The sequence below is a fragment of the Azolla caroliniana genome, unplaced genomic scaffold, assembly GCF_043228905.1.
Source record: "Azolla caroliniana isolate FFs.n. ecotype wild unplaced genomic scaffold, voAzoCaro1.0.p SCAF_1, whole genome shotgun sequence".
Lineage (NCBI taxonomy): Eukaryota > Viridiplantae > Streptophyta > Polypodiopsida > Salviniales > Salviniaceae > Azolla > Azolla caroliniana.
Genome location: NW_028230436.1, coordinates 23313128 through 23329573, shown reverse-complemented (window position 1 = coordinate 23329573; position 16446 = coordinate 23313128). Strand labels below are relative to the sequence as shown.

Genomic DNA, 16446 nt, shown 5'->3' with positions numbered 1-16446 from the left:
CAAACTAGTTTCGCCCCTACGGGGGCTCATTAGTGCCGAATGACCATGTGGGGTGTAGGATGGTTTATATAGAGATTTGAGAGAGATTAAAAGTAGAGATTTGTGTGAGAATGAAAACAGAGAGTGGGGTGTGATTGAAAAGGGGAGGGTTTAAAGATAGAAGGAATGAGGTTTAATGTGATAAGCGGGATAAGAGATGGGAAAAGAGGCGGTGATAATGGGGGTGGTGAATGTAAAAAAGAAGAGGATAGAGATAAAAACGTGGGAGAAAGAGAGGAAGGATATAAAGAGAAAGACAAAAGAGAGAGGGGACAAAAGGTAAGAAGGAAGGAAAAGTAAAAAGTAGGAGAGAGGGAGGAAGGAATACGTGAGGGGAGGAGAGAGAAAACTATTGGGGGAGGGGGCGTGGGGAACGTGTAAAAAGGAAGAAAGAGAAAGGGAAGGGAAGGGGGGATATAGGAAAAGGGTGCCAACATAAGAAAGAAAGAAAGATATATTAACGTCTTTTAAGGCCAAAATTTGGCCCATGAGACAATTGAGAGAGAGAGAGAGAGAGAGAGAGAGAGAGAGAGAGAGAGAGAGAGAGAGAGAGAGAGAGAAGAGGAGAATAAAATGAGAAAGGGAATAAAAGGGAGGAGGGGTACATATAAAATAAAATAGAAAAAAGAGTAGGGAGGAAGGGTATGGTGAAAAAAGGAGGAAAATATAGAAAGGGGAGGGAGAGGTAGGAAAGTAAAAAAATAGGGGAAAGGCATAAGAGTATTTTAAGAAACCTCATTAAAACCTCGTTTCTTCTATCTTCAAATCCTCCCCTTTTCAAGCACACACCCCTAACACACTCCACTCTCTATTTTCATTCTCTCTCAAATCTCTATATAAACCATCTTACACCCTACATGGTCATTTGGCACTGATGAGCCCCCGTAAGGGTGAAACTAGTTTGCATTTCACCATCCTAATGTAATTTTCAATTTTAATGATAATTAGACATTGTCTTATAAATTTCTCTCTCTCTCTCTCTCTCTCTTAATTAGTAATTAGTGAATGACATTGAAGATAGTAAACCTTTTCCTTATGATGATGTGTCCAATAGAAACCATAACTCCATGAGGGTTACTCTTCTCTATTAAACAAGTATAAATTTAAACAAAAAAAATCGAAAGTAATACGGTGTCAATAGAAAAGTAGCACATTAATCATTAGCTAGCGTTACCAATAATGTCAATTTTTTGTACTCAAGCATCAACCATGACAAATAGTTGCATGAAATAATATCAACCTAGATTTGGCTCGTTTTTTCTTTACACGATGAATAATCATAACTACTAAGAGATTCTATGACATGGAGCATACTAGCTACCATTTTTCAAATCCTCATAATACATATTTAGTAAATGAAGCTCTTCCAATGAGGAAAGGATTGTCACACAAGACACAAGAAGCCCTCCTCCGTATGAGGTTACGATGCCGAAGGATTGAGCAAAACAAGATGAACCAGAATGGGGGTCAAAGGCTCCCAGAGTACAAACTCTCATAATCAAGCCGATTTAAAGTTCGAAACACACATCGGGTAGTCTGTACATATGTCTAATGACAAATCGCGTGCGTTGTATGCCAAAGAGTTCTCTTTAGATCTAAATAAGAAATTGGTATGGTATAGAAAAACCGAGGGCAATTATTACGGGATTGCCTCTATAACTACATATCCACAAGAGTCACACAAGAAGGAAGGAGAAGCCCTCTACATTTCACGAAATGAATGCCAAGTTTTGGGGAATCCCATACATACATACATACATACAATACATACATAATCATATATAGTTTCACCCTTTTTCTGATTCAGACTTGCTTCATCTTTTTCCATTCTTTATTTCTTTATGTAATTTGCTTAGCTTCGTCTTAAATGGTTTAATTTTGGCATTAATTTTGACATACTGACTTTCAGTCATTAATTCACTTATTTTCCGGGTACCTCCTCATCTCTTCGAGAACGAGACACCCAAAATGAACATAAAGATCTTCGGAAAGCACTAACACACTAAGAAGAGCATATTCCGTGTTACTACTACTACTCACTCACTCACTCACTCACTCACTCATTCATTCTCTGCCTCCCACCCTCGTATCAGACTTGCCTTTCTCTTTCTCAGATGCTACATCTACGAAGTTATGGCACGCAAGAAGAGACCCAAATGGAAGGTAATTTCGTTGCCTGTGTCTCTTGCATTTCCCTTCCTCTTATTCATCTGGTCTGAAGAGCATTTGATCGAGCATTATACTTCCACTTCTCCTCGTGTTTTTGGGTCATTTTGTTTCTATGCATATTGTTTTTTTCCCCTTCTTTCTATTTATCCACATAAATGTTTTGATTATCTATTTCGGCTTATGTTTTGTTGGCATGATTTCATCTCTCTCTCTCTCTCTCTCTCTATATATATATATATATATATATATATATGATCTGGGTCATGATTTATAGCCAATTTCATATTTCTATCCATTTTTGGTGCATGTCCTAGACTTTGCATGTAATTGCATATTCCCTAGCACTTTTTATATTTATATATATTCTTCGCTTCCATGTAAATTCATACTTCCATGTGTTTTGGCTGGTTCTTCGTGTTTAATTGCACATCTCTATGTATTTTGTCTTATGGTATGTTGCACATTTTGTCAATATATTCTAGTTTATGTTATGCCTTGCATAATTCTATGGATTTTGGCTTATGCTATGTTTCATATTTTGGGTTATGTTATAACCTTCGTGGTAACTACATATTTCTATGTATTTTGGCGTATGTTAAGTATTACCACCCCCCAGCTTCCAAAATTACCAGAATAACTTTAGAATTTAATGAGGCTCGATTAGTCAATTAGGAATCATTTCATACTAGATGTGATTAGTGTGCTAATTATTCAGTTAACCTATTGATAGTTAACTAATTAAGCGACAGGTGAATAGAGCATTCAATCAAGCAATGATTTGGTAACTACTTAAACAAATCAAAACGTGAGTTAAATTAAGTAATTCATTAATATGTCTTGGTAACCATTGTTTACATTTGATTAAAAGCAAGGGTACTTTAGATAAACGAGGAACTATCAAGTGATTCTCAAGAACTGAGTGATATACTCATGTAAACTATACATTTTTGGATTATGTTATGCTTTGTGGGTAAATTTATCTTTCTAAAGCCTATGTATTTGGATTATGCCATATGAATAATTTCATCGCTGTGTATCTATTTTGTGGGTTTGTTTGGAAAAGGTTGCCGGCAGACAAACATGTCTAAGAATTGTGGGAATCATGGGGCTACTTTCTGTGATTGCATCACTAGTAAGCGTAGCTGTGTTGGAAAGGGCAAGAGGGACCGACGAAGATAAACCGCTAAAACGAACCACCAGAATTGCTTTTGGCTCGGGTACATCTGTGGACTATCGGCCACAGCCAATTTGGGTACAAGGCATAATGCCAAGCAACCCAGATGTATGGATCTGGTAAATGTCCTTACTACTATTTTCAAATGCACTTTTCAATGGTTCATGTTGCTGCAATTGCACACGACATCTTAATCTTATTAAAAATGCATACCCTGAAGTTAAATTTGACCATTAAGAACCAGCCTGAGAGAAACAGGAGTAGAATAATGATCAACTAATGAGAAAGAGAGTAGAAATGGAAGAGACATTATATATCCAACAGTTTTATCTATTAGATTTCAGTCATATCATTTTCATCTTATAAACATAAGCTCCTCAGTGCTCACCCTCTAGTTATACGGTCAACCTACCTAGTGAAGAAGTCTTACACTCTGTCCATATTGGATCACATTTCTTTAGGGTGTGTTCCTGTGCATGCTGTGTCTTAATCATCCTAAATGCCTGCACTGATAAAACTAGTTTTGAATGCTTTGTAATGCTCCTAATATTTGTCGTACACTATCATTCATTTTGCAAACATATTAATGAATTAAAGAATAACATACATTAACGTTTTTATTAGTTCAACATATTTTCTAATATGATGATGGTTGTATGTATATTAAGATCCATAGGTGACCAAGGGCCAATATGGTTATGGGATTGCAAATTGTTATAAAACACTCTCCCCATCTGTGTAGGCAGGGGATATTGAAGTGGTAAACTGAAAATTAAAGAAAAAAGTAAGCTTATTTCCAAACTTCACCATCAGGGATCTTCTATGAGTTTGGTTCCGTGGCTGAGTAGATAAGCAAAGAACACGCCTAGTGTTGTTGGGAATGCTTCACATATTCTCTTTTTCTTCTAGATATTCAGTCAAATCCCTGTTTCTATTTTTTATATGTGCGCGTGTGTGCGCATTAGGTCACGTCTCACTGGCTTGCACATTGTATTGGAATGTGAACTTGGGCATCGGTCAGATGCCCTTGTAATTTTCCGAATATTAAGTCTCAATACGGTTGCAATAATGCTTAAATTTAGATATATGTTGGCCTGTTCTCCATTTCGTCTAGAGGGTTTCCAAATTTGCTGAGTAAAAGATGGGTTTGTGCTCTCTTGTTCCTTTCGTTTCTAGAATCAGAATTGAGTATATGGGCAGAGCGGAATGGCCACCGTTCAGCTGGACAGGCAGGCTTTCGGAAGGGGTTCACGACTTTGGATCACATATTGACCCTCCGAGCCCTTATTAAGGAGGGCAGAGTCGATAATAAGAGGATTTATTGCTGCTTTGTGGACTTCCGAAAAGCCTTTGACATTGTGCCACATGCTCGGCTTATGCAACGGTTAGAAGCCCTTGGTGTTCCTACAGATATGCAATGGGGAATCTATGCACTCTATGAATTTGTGTTAAGAAAAGTGCGGTCTTCCAAGGGTTTGTTAGAGGCGGTGGCTAGCACAATCGAAGTGAAGTAAGGATGCCCACTATCACCCACTCTCTTCGGTCTCTATATAGATGAGGTATCACATTACATAGAAAGATTCAGGGGTTCGGGACATGCCTAGCAGGTAAAGCTATACAAATATTACTATATGCTGATGATATTGTGCTGATTTCTGACTCTCCGGAGGGATGACAAAGACATCTAAATGCCTTAAAACTATTTTGTACGGACAAAGGTTTGTCAATAAACATGGATAAAACTAAAGTGATGATGTTTAACAACACTGAAGCATGGGTAACAAGATCAGAACCGGAATTCTTCTTGGGAGAGGAAAAGGGGGAATACACACGCACCTACACATACCTAGAAGTAACATTTACAGGGCCTAGGTTCTCCTTATGGGAGGGTGCTTGTGCCCGACTTTCTCGTGGATATGCAACCCTTGGTGCTCTCGAGAGACAATGTGCACATTTGCAGTTCTAAGAGCCACCGACTAAGCTGTGGTTATTTGATACACTTGTCACATCAACTCTTCTCTATGGAGTAGAAACATGGGGACTGAGTCTTAACAAGTCAAATCATTGGAAAGATTTAGAGAGATCTTTAGTGTCAAAGATTGCCCGCATGATAAGGAGTAAAGCATCGGTGCCCCATAATATAATCCGGGCAGAAATGGGAGCAGCACCTATAATCACCGAGGCATTGTTCCAATCAGTGACATGTATCTAACATCTTTGGGAGCTCCCTAAACGAAGGTTCCCAAGGTTGGCACTTATGTCATTAAGACAACTGGCTGAAAATGGAGACATTCATTGTTGGTATGCTGAAATGTAGCAATGGTTCGAGTCACATGGCATTATGCACTACGCCCGTTCCAATATAGCTTGGACTCGCCCCATCTAAATATGACCAAAGTGGAAAAGAATAGAGTGACCCAAACTGATATTATTAACTTGGAAAACAAGATAACATGGATCAACCCAAAACATCACTTGGTATGAAGATGGTCCACTATAAGACACACTTTGTACACATATCAGAGGGTGGATACATCATCAGGCCACCTTATATGGACATACATCTATCCTATGTGCTGCGTAGTGTGATAGGGTAACTGCAAACTTTATTACATCAGTTATAGATTGAGGTAGGCAAATATACACGAATACCTCTAGAAGAAAGCAAGGTAATGGAATATGAGGACCAACGGTGCCTAGGACTTTTCTTGCTAGAACTTGAGAGAAATAGGGAAAAATTGTTGAAGAATACAACCACACAAGCTCATCCACAAAGAACAATCACAACTTTCTTTAGCCCCATGACACTTACTAATGCTACAAGTCAATCAAGGGATACACAAATGAGCTCCCGACCAGGACATAACAAAGGGGTTACAATAGATCGGGAAATAGCAATTTGTCATGCACATAGGCCCCGGCCCCATGGATGACGACCTCAACACCCTTGTCATCGACAGATAAAGGCCATTATCTCCCGTAATCGTAGGTGCTTCCGTCGCTTCGGAGATCTCTCAATTCTGGATTGACCTATGCTAGAGATCTTTCGTAGACAAAAGTTACAATATATCTAACTTGAGAATCTCACTTGTGCCGAAAACCAGATTCCCTTGTCTCTTTTTATCTTATTTACTTTTATATTTACTAAGTAATATTTATTTTGATTTTGATTTGTTGTTGTCAAAGACGAGACAAAACTTAAGATGTGATCTCTTGTTTGGTCTTATAGGCCATTTTGGCCTCTTAAAAGACGTTAATATATCTTTCTTTCTTTTCCTCCGCACCCAATCCAGGGATTCTTCAACATTCCATCTTGCTAGCTATTTCAAATGCTTTGAACCCAAATAAATGAAAGAAATTTGTTTCGATCGTTTCTCTTTGGTAAGCTGCCAATTTCCTGCATGGCCTTGGGGATGTGATTTCAGGGCATTGCCCTTACTTTGAGTATGGGATGAAACAGTTTTGGGCTTCTTCAATATTCTAGAAGCATTATGGCATGTAGGGTTGTTCTCTTAACCTTTAATGGAAGGCATAGGAATTTCTTTTGTATTTTCTATTTCATTCCACGAGGTTGCGAAAGTACTGCCTCCCCAAACTTCAATTCCATAAAGTAGAGCTTGGGCATCAATGCATGAAACACTATTGCTCTAATAATATCCATCTCCGAAGCGACGGAAGCAAAGGTATGTTAATTCTGAGGCATTCCGATATGTGAACCACTTCAATTGCATTGTCCTCGTATACATTACTACCTGCGGACTTTAGTCTTATCTACGCTGATAAAAAATACATCATATCTAAAAACTTTTGCAGTATCAGTTGAGGATATGCCAAAAGTACATCATATTTGATCTCAGCCAAAAGTACAACGTTGGGATAAGTCAGAAGCAGTACTATGCAAAGTCCAATGGCCGATTTTTCCTCGTGTTCTCCTAAGGCTTTTCTGATGAACTCTTCTTGTTGGTCAATACATAGACAGAATAGAGAATGTGATAGAATGGAATTTTGTTTCTTTTTCTGGTTTCAACTTGCAGCTGTATAAAAGTAGTAATGCACAAATATTAACAGAGGATGTATAATCAAACAGGAAAACACATTCTATGAATAGATTTCTTATCCATGATTCAACCTCCAACCGACTAATTATTGGTATTTCCATAGTACATGATATGATCTTCTGCCACTTATATGCATATAGAAAGTTGAGTGTTTCTTTTTTCTCTCAAGACTATACATATGGACAAGGAATTTTATTCAGTGATTAGGTCCAGGAATGATAATTCTAGAAGAGCACTTTTGTGCGAAGATAGACCATTCATGTAATCATGCTTATAAATGCTGTAGCAATGACAGTGTCATATTTTATAAAGCTTTCAGAATTTTAACTTTTGCATTTAGATTGATCCCGAATGTGAATTTTTCTCGTTAATACTTCATTTGAGCAGGACAGGTGACATGGCGTACATGGATAAACCATGGATCAATTGTGATGCCATGGCATGGCATGAACAATGCAACTGCACCGATACATGGCTGCATCAAGCAAACGTTTCATGCATGGCTGGTGGTGTTTCTCTCCCTGATTTCCTCTTGTCAGCTGCCATGGTATACTTTTTCTATACACATGGATTATAGAGCATAAGAGCTCCAACAATATAAATGTTTGTAATTTATGCAGGAAATGTAGCATTTGCTTCAAGTCGCGTTGAGGTGCAACTTTCAAACCCAGACTATGCTCAAGTGGGTGGGATTGTAGAGTAACTCATACAACTGATTATTCTTACTGTGTTTAATCAAGTTTTTATATTCATTCTTTGGTATTCATCGAGTTCGGAATTGTCCAGAATATGTAGACCTGTTTTCCAAACCTTTTACTCAAAAATTTGAACAAGCATAATTGATACATCAACATGTGCCATGATTCAGAGCATACCCAATAAGAAATTGACGTACCGTATGAATTTTGTTAACCTCCTGCAATGCATCAAATTAATATTGACATGGATAAATATCGCGTACTTCCATTGGAATGAAATGAGCCAATGCTTTCCATTACAATTTTCCGTAGCCATAAGAGTAGTCCACCCCATTTATCTACCAGCCTGAAACCCTTCGTTCTATAGAAGGTCCATGTCCCTTGTTGAGTTCCAGACAAAGGTGCAATAGAACTGACTTAAGCAATGAACTATTTTCATGAAACTTGGGACAAGTTCCAGGAAGATACTAAAGGCAAGAAAAGATATATTGTCTCTATAAAGCATGAATTCTCTCAGACTTGTCTCTTTATATATGTGGAGAAAGCATCTCCCAACCGCACAAATAGGATTCATTGATCTCAATCAAATTAGAATAGAATATGCACAATTAAGGGATAAGAATGAAAAATCAGGAAAAATACGTTGCAGTGTTCTCTTGCCAATGATTAATATGGCCGAGTCCTGAGAATCACAAATAAATAAATAGAGCTAGTAGAAAAGTTGTTAAAAAATATCAATTGATACACAAAATTGCAACGTGTATGGTGATGAATTCTGTTTAAAATTGTTGTTTGATATTATGCTGAGAGTTATACTGCTATAAGATTTCTCTTTGATGTTCAACTTTGTTTATTAATGCAGTTTCTATCTTTCATGTGCCCGGGACATCGTGTTAAGGGACTGCATCCACCGACAGGTTCAGATCTTTCTATTTGTCCAAGACAAATCCTTGGCACATATGGTGGTCATGATTATGGCTGGTACTCTACAATCTATAATTCCCTCTAGTGTTTTGTTTTCATCCAGAACGTCACTGAAATTGTTAATAGAAAATAGAAGGATTACCATATACGAAAACAGTACATTTTGTAATGGTACTTTATTATTGAAAAAGTGATACATGATGGGGGAGTTATCAAACCTGGTAAAGAGGGAACCACCTGCAATGTCTACTCCTTGCCACTTTTCTACATAAAACTCTGGCAGCTTGTGTAGTGATCCTAGAATGTGGCTAAACTTTTTCATAAGCTAGCTTCTTGGGATCCTATCCTGAAATGTGGAAATATTTCTCAATCCCTGATGCCATGTCGGTGGCTTCTTTATATTACCTCAAGTCTCCAATGGTCAACCTTATATAGCTCCTGAAGTTATCCAAAATTGTCCGCTGTCGCTGTGGTGGGAAGCATATCTTAAGAGCATCCTTATGGTGGGGCCCTCTTGAATTAAGCTCTGTAATTCTCTTATTGAAAGTTTTAATAAAGATGCGCAAACTCCAATAACCTTGATAAACATGGGGCTTCCAATAATGCAACTCCGTATCTCTTGCTGTCTGCAAGATTAGGAGACTAAAAGGTCTAGTTCTGACATCGAGAGATGATAGAATGTGAGAAATAGCTTTCTTTAAGTTCTAATGCTCTCACATTGTGCTATAGGGGATATGGGAATAAGCGCCTGCCTCAAAAAGACCAGATGAAGCAGATTTTTTTGGATGCAATGGGCGAACCTAGTAGTAGTCCACGGAGGGATCCAGGGCGTGGCATTCAATGGAAGGTATAACATAAATGTTCCTGAAAGCATGTGATTGTATTGCGTGATTTGTCAAGAAAACAATACCAATATCGTGTGACATCCACATGCTTATGACGTATTTGTTGTAGAATAACTTGCAACTGACATATGTAGTTGTTTTTATGATTGATAAAAAATATCAGTACGGAGGCTGTTTTCACTATTTATCATAGTGCTTATTTTTTGATGCACAAACATTGCCATCTTTAGACTCTGGATGAGGAAATTGATATTTATTTACGGCATCTTTAATGGGGCTTGTGATCTTTGGTGAGTGCAGTACACAATGGATAATGGACTACCAAACCAAACAATTGACATCTACTTGTTGGATGAGCGTTACTATCGTGATTCACTTCCTTGCCATATGAGGAAAGCTTTTTGTGAAAAGGTGGCTGTGGTTGGAATGGATCACGCAAAGCATGCTTGGTAATGTGTATTTCTGAAGCTCTTTTTCATTTTTCCAAGGATTTTTTGTGTGGTTTTCAGGGTAGGATGCTTGGACACATGGAAAAGTGGAATAGGTTATTTAGGAATGAACTATTATTTTGAGTCTCTTTGTGCTATTACTAATTTTCAGACTAGTAACTCTTATTTTCTAGTGACATTGCATTATCTTTTACGAAATTAGGTTTTTTTTTGTAATGGCCACACTCCAATTTTTTTCATTTGATGAGCAGTTTGAAACTTAAGGTCTACTTCAATCATCTAGAGGTATTCATCCTTATGATATGCTTGTATTAGAATTTAGGTGATAGTCTGAACATTCAATATAATATGAAATCCTGTCACTTTACAATCCTCGTACATGGTGATTAATAGGGCAAATATAGTGTTTTTCTTGCATAATGCTGTTCAATAATATTGAGTGTTTTGAACAATGACCTCAGCTTCTTATACTTGACCAAAGGTGAACCGTTGGTACCCAATATCTTTAAGGATGGATGAACCAAGGACATGAAATTCCTGCTTGAAAAAACCTGCTAACATATCTAAGTTTCTGTTTCTTAGATATCTAGGTTTTGGTAAGGTCAAGGAAAGCCTACTATGGGCTAAGACATATGAACAATGCGCGAATCTTGCTAAGCTATTTCCATATGTTGACCTCGTAAGTATTTTAGTATGGTCAAGGGAAGCTTCCTATGGTTTAACCACACGAGTAAGGTTTGAAATGCCATTAAAAGACCTCCAAAGAATATAATTTGTTACATAATTAAAAAAGTGAGCAGACCAATGAATTCCAACAATCAAGTATATTAATATAGGATATCGCAACTTTAGACCTTCTGAAGAATGTTGTAAAAGAACCGAGGCTTCACATTTGTTTTTTATGTTTAGTAGGTGCACAGACTTTCTTCATGGTGGGCAGTTCAATAATGGGTCATGCTGTGAAAAGGACGAAGAAATATTTTATGGTCTGTTTCCTTGGTTCTTTATTTCAATTAAGTCAACAATGGGATTTGATCTAGGAATCATACAAATTGTTATATTGAGGATATATGTGATGATTGCATAGACAAATTCTTGACAAGAAAACAACGAAGAATGAAAAAAAAACAATGTATATTATGTAGAATGCTTAAGAGTGGCTACAATAGGGTTTTGCTACAAAGAGAGCTATGCTTCATATGCTCATAGGTGAGCAAATATAGATACTACTTAGAGGATGCAGTAGATGGCTTAACTTTAGAATATGTTCTAAGGATATAGCAGGTGGTTAGCTTAAACGATTTCCCCACCTACTATAATGAATGTGTACCCTTCCTATTATTCACACATGGGTGGAGGGGTTGTTGGTGCATTTTCACACTCACACTCCCCCTTGAGCGCTTCACTTGTACCAACTGTTTTATACTGGTCAATTTGGGATCTTCTTCAGTTTTTATATAGCAGACTTCTGCATCATCCAACTTTCAGAATCTTGCATCAAAGGTCATAGAATACGACAACCTTTTATGCAGAGAACAAGGAGCACAACAACCTAGTGAGGATGGAACCGTAGGTTGTAACAGACTATCCGAGTGGCCCCCTCTCAAGCCTAGTGCCAACCTGTCACAGCAACCTATGCCATGCCTCCATGATCATAACTCTCCAGGTATGACAACCTGCAACACCAACTCTCGTCAATATCGAAGTCAATGTGTCCCTCCAGCAACTGTTGACCACAAATGTCAAGTTGTCCCTTCAAGAAGCATACACGATAGCCAGACTATCTACACTAGATGAACACATCAAAATTAGTATCGAAGAGATACTTAAGCTAGACCCAAGATCTTGGTATGATCTCTTGCAGAGAGTTTAAACGGAGTTACATATTGGGTACAGTATACCTGTTGCCACTGCTATCCATACTAATGAAGAATTTTTTGACACTCCTGACCAAGTGCACACCCTAGAAGTAGCGCTCTTTGAGGCAGATGACACTAGTTTCAAGCTCCCACTTACGGTTAACTACATAACTGTGCCTGCCATACTCTACACAGGTGCAGGAGTAAGCATCATTACCTACGACGACTGGATGAAATGGGGCAGCTTAGAGATGGTTCAGCTGCCCATACTTCTATTGATGGTTTCTTTGGGTACAATGAAATCATGGCGATGCCAGACAACTAGCACAAAATGGCCTTTGCTGCTAAATTAGGCACATTATTCTACATGCAAATGCCTTTCAGACTTACCAGTGCTTTAAAGCACATATAGAAAGGAGCAGATCATATAATTGCATCATGATTGAGGAATGGTGTTGAATCAGATGTGTATGGCTTGTGTTGCAATCCTGCGTGGGCAGAACACCTCTCCTTGCTGCAAGAAATATTCATAAAAGAGTCAGGAATATCAGTTCTCCTTAATATTTCCGGGTTAAGCATGAGTGGATACTATGCATTTAGTTTCCAAAGATGGTATCTTTACTGATGAAACTAAGGTTAGTTTGATTCTAACTATACCCTGTCCAACTAATGACTAGCAACTACAAGGGTTCATGGGTTATATGCAGGCTACCACAGATGGTTTGTCAAAATGCTTGTTGAGAAATTGAGGCCCTTCTATGAACCACTCAAAAAGTTAAAGTGGATGGATGACAGGATGACGGCATGAAGTCGTTTGAGTCACTCAAAGAGCATCGTGCTTGAGTACCCATCGTCCACTCATCTAATCGTAGCGGGGACTTCCTATACCCACACAGATACTCACTATCTCAATTGGCACAGTCTTCGCACAACTGGAGGGTCACCAGCATAACTTAGCTGAGTGCAATTATTCCATCACTGGAAGGGAGGCGCTCACCATGATATACAGTGTCAAGAAGTTTGAACATGACCTCCTGGCTTGTGAGTTGTCCACTTCCTTTTTTATGTAGAACACAAAGTCCTCCTTTATTTGGTCATCAAGACATGTTTCAATGGATGGATCTCTAGATGAATTGTCACCTTCCAAGGTCATCGTGCACTAAAGTAAAGATCACGTCCTAACTGACCATTTCCTATCCTACCTGACCATTTCTCAAGGATAAGTAGCAGAGAAGATCCTACTGGTGTAGATGATAAGGAACCTGACGTGACCTTATCTACAGTGGATGTTATTCCAGAATGGGCGTCTGATGTTGTTAACCTAATTAAATGGTGATTATCTTGAACTTCCACTGCGTTAGGTCAACCTGTCTAATTTTCCATTGAATATCCCTTGTGGACGTGGCTTCGCACAGCCAGGAGCCCCATTTACAGTTCTACTCGTTGACATCGTCCGATTCACTGACGGACATCCACAAATTCGTTTGATCACTGCTGCTTCTGAAACTGATTCTTTCTACATGGCGTTGTCAAACATCAATATACCGAAACTTGAAGCTTTGGCACCATGTTATATAGAATGGAATCAGAAACGATGTATATTATGCAGAGGCCTGTTACAAAGACAGTTATGTCTCATGTGCTTGTAAGTGAGCAGATACAGACCAAACTAATAATGTTTGTTTTTTATTTGTTTCAAATGCATTTCATCATGGCATAACCAAAGACCAAACTAATAATGTCTGATCAGGATCTTTGGGTGTTCATAATGTATATATGAGCATCAAATTGATCGCCAATCCTTTGTTAATGTGCTTGTTCATGGAGACATGAAGCAATGTAGTTTATTGCACACGAATCATGTATCTTGTAGTTCATAACACATGCACGCATAATGTGAAAACATAAGAATTTACTGGCTGAGTACTGCCTAATGCATCATAGATTCTCAAAAACTCTGTAAGGCTGATCCATCATTGCTATCATAAAGCAAGCAACAATTCTTTTTCTTGTGTGTTATATTGATATGTTTGTAATTGTTATTAGGATGGTGTCTTGAACCTAGAAACAAGGATCATAATATGTGGAGTAGTGTATGTGATCCTAATTCTCCAGAATTTGGAAGTTCTACTTCATCACGCAATATTGGAGATGTTATGTTGGCTCGTAACTCATCTTTTTGTGAGGTGAGTGGTTTTTCATCCTTTTGCATTCATTCTTCATCTTGCACATTTCTATGGACAACAAATGGTTTGTGCTTCTTTCTTTGGAATTCAGATTTTAGGTCAAGAGCAAAGGAGGTGGCTTGAAAAAACCATTATGCAATCTAATTCTCCTCTTAAACTAGTTGTCTCAAGCTCGGTGGTGATTGGAAATCCTGCCAAAAAGGTAATGTGACCATGTTTAAGACAAGACTCATGCACATAGTTGATTTATGGACAAGTATCGAAAATGTTGGGGATTTGGTATGTATTCATGTAAGTTAGTCTATAAGCAGGTATGTGAAGATCTCAGTGGAGTTGAATGCCCTTGTTCTGATGATGATTGGGAATGCTATAAACCTGCCCAATTGCAATTTCTAAATGTGATTTCACGAGCATCTGGTTGCGTTATCCTTCTGACGGGCGGTCTTGAATATTCAGATATCAAAGTATGATGAATATAAATATGAGTATATCATACAGTTTTTCATAGATGGGTTATTCATATAGTTTTTCATGTACTTCAACATAGATATCTATTCCTATCCACACTCTATTTTTAGGTGAGGAAAACCCACCCGCAAGTGCATTAGTAATTATAACTTCCTTTTGCATTTTGATAGGTTCTAATTCCGGGTGCAAATTACATTAAAAAGCACTATGGAGGTATTGAACTCTCATATCCTCTGTATCAAGTTATGGCAAGTGGGTTGACAGCGACAGCAGAAAGGAATTTTAGCTGTGATGGCAAGAATTCTTGGCTCTATGACTTCTTGCATCCAAAATTTATACAACATGCAGAAGATATTTATGCTATATGTTATAACCCTATTGATACAAATAAAAGACAACTTTCATATTTTTTGTTTGTATTTTTTAGTCTTCTTTTGCAACAATTGGCTAATGATACTAATAAAATGATATATGCTACATGTCTCTTTAGCCCTACTGGTACCATTAAAATGACTTGATTTCGTTTTCTTCCCATGTTTCATTTTCTCCCTTTCCATTTTTTGTCTTGTGATGACACTGTCAAAAATGTTTGAATGTTCTTGTGTTTTTTCTAGTGGTGAAACAAGATCCTTTGCAGTTGCGTGACCATCCGGAATGTGATTTTGTTCGAGCACCAGCATTTGGTATGATTGAGGTATATACATATAAGCCAAATTTCCTATGGTCTATTAGAAACTACATAAAAAGCAATAATTAACCAGTGTTTGATATTAACAATGATTTTGAACTGTTTTTTATTTATGAAGGTGAATTGGGGGAATGATCCTAGTGTAAAAATCCAAATTCGTGATGGCATGACTGGAAATGTGAAGCTTGAATCGAGTCTTAGGATCGGACAATGTTTGCCACACAATGATTGGTCCCGTAAAATGAAATGGTGAAGTAGATGATGATGAATATTTAAATATGCTCGGAGGCCAAACTGCATGAAATAGGGAAAAACTCATTAGAGGGTGTGAAATAATGAAGTAGAGAAAGCTCATAAGAAAGGAGAAGCTCAATAATATTAAACTCTGCCTTGGATTGAGATAAAGATCATGTGGCTGGCAAACATTCTCGCTCTATACTCTTGCATAACAAAATTGTAGTTACAATTCAAAATTAATTTGTGTTAGACAAAGCAATCAATATCAACATCATAAATTTCTCTAACCATGTGAAATGATTAAGTTTTTAAAGCATTTAGACTTTAATATAAAGTTTCTGAAGCATTTAGGTATAAAATTTTGAATTGTTTTGCAAAGAATCAAATGGATGACATCAGAGAATAAGTTTTATCACTATAAGTAAACCTGATAATTAAATTATAGTATGAATTTTTATTTCAGCCTAAATAATTTATGGTGGCTTGTATTAGCAACAATGCAACCATATTCGAGGTGCTCACCTTGTTAATTGTGAAATTGATTGGTCTGTCTCCCCCCATCCATCTTCCCTTACCTTTGCATGTTGAGCTTGAAGCAATCAAGGCAATCTTTATGCATGTTTTGAAGGTCATTCAAGCGCTCAAAGCTTGT

At 37.7% G+C, this 16446-nt stretch overlaps 1 protein-coding gene and 1 pseudogene across 2 annotated transcripts; both read left to right on the top strand.

Annotated features, from left to right (window-relative positions):
* The first annotated feature begins 2078 nt into the window (after positions 1–2078).
* Positions 2079–16079, top strand: LOC147869184 (uncharacterized). 2 transcript variants are annotated; one of them, XM_087327085.1, is made up of 14 exons: positions 2079–2202; positions 3272–3501; positions 7828–7946; positions 8061–8122; positions 9001–9119; positions 9792–9909; positions 10208–10356; positions 11269–11342; positions 14262–14401; positions 14493–14603; positions 14713–14865; positions 15040–15163; positions 15484–15563; positions 15676–16079. In XM_087327085.1, exons 1-14 carry the CDS (start codon positions 2173–2175, stop codon positions 15808–15810), a joined length of 1644 nt encoding a protein of 547 aa, XP_087183211.1. In that variant the 5' UTR covers positions 2079–2172; the 3' UTR covers positions 15811–16079. The 2 variants fall into 2 exon arrangements, with proteins under 2 accessions (XP_087183211.1, XP_087183203.1); XM_087327077.1 differs by having other exon boundaries at positions 11266–11342.
* Positions 4524–5866, top strand: LOC147869185 (uncharacterized; annotated as a pseudogene).
* Positions 16080–16446: the final 367 nt, after the last annotated feature.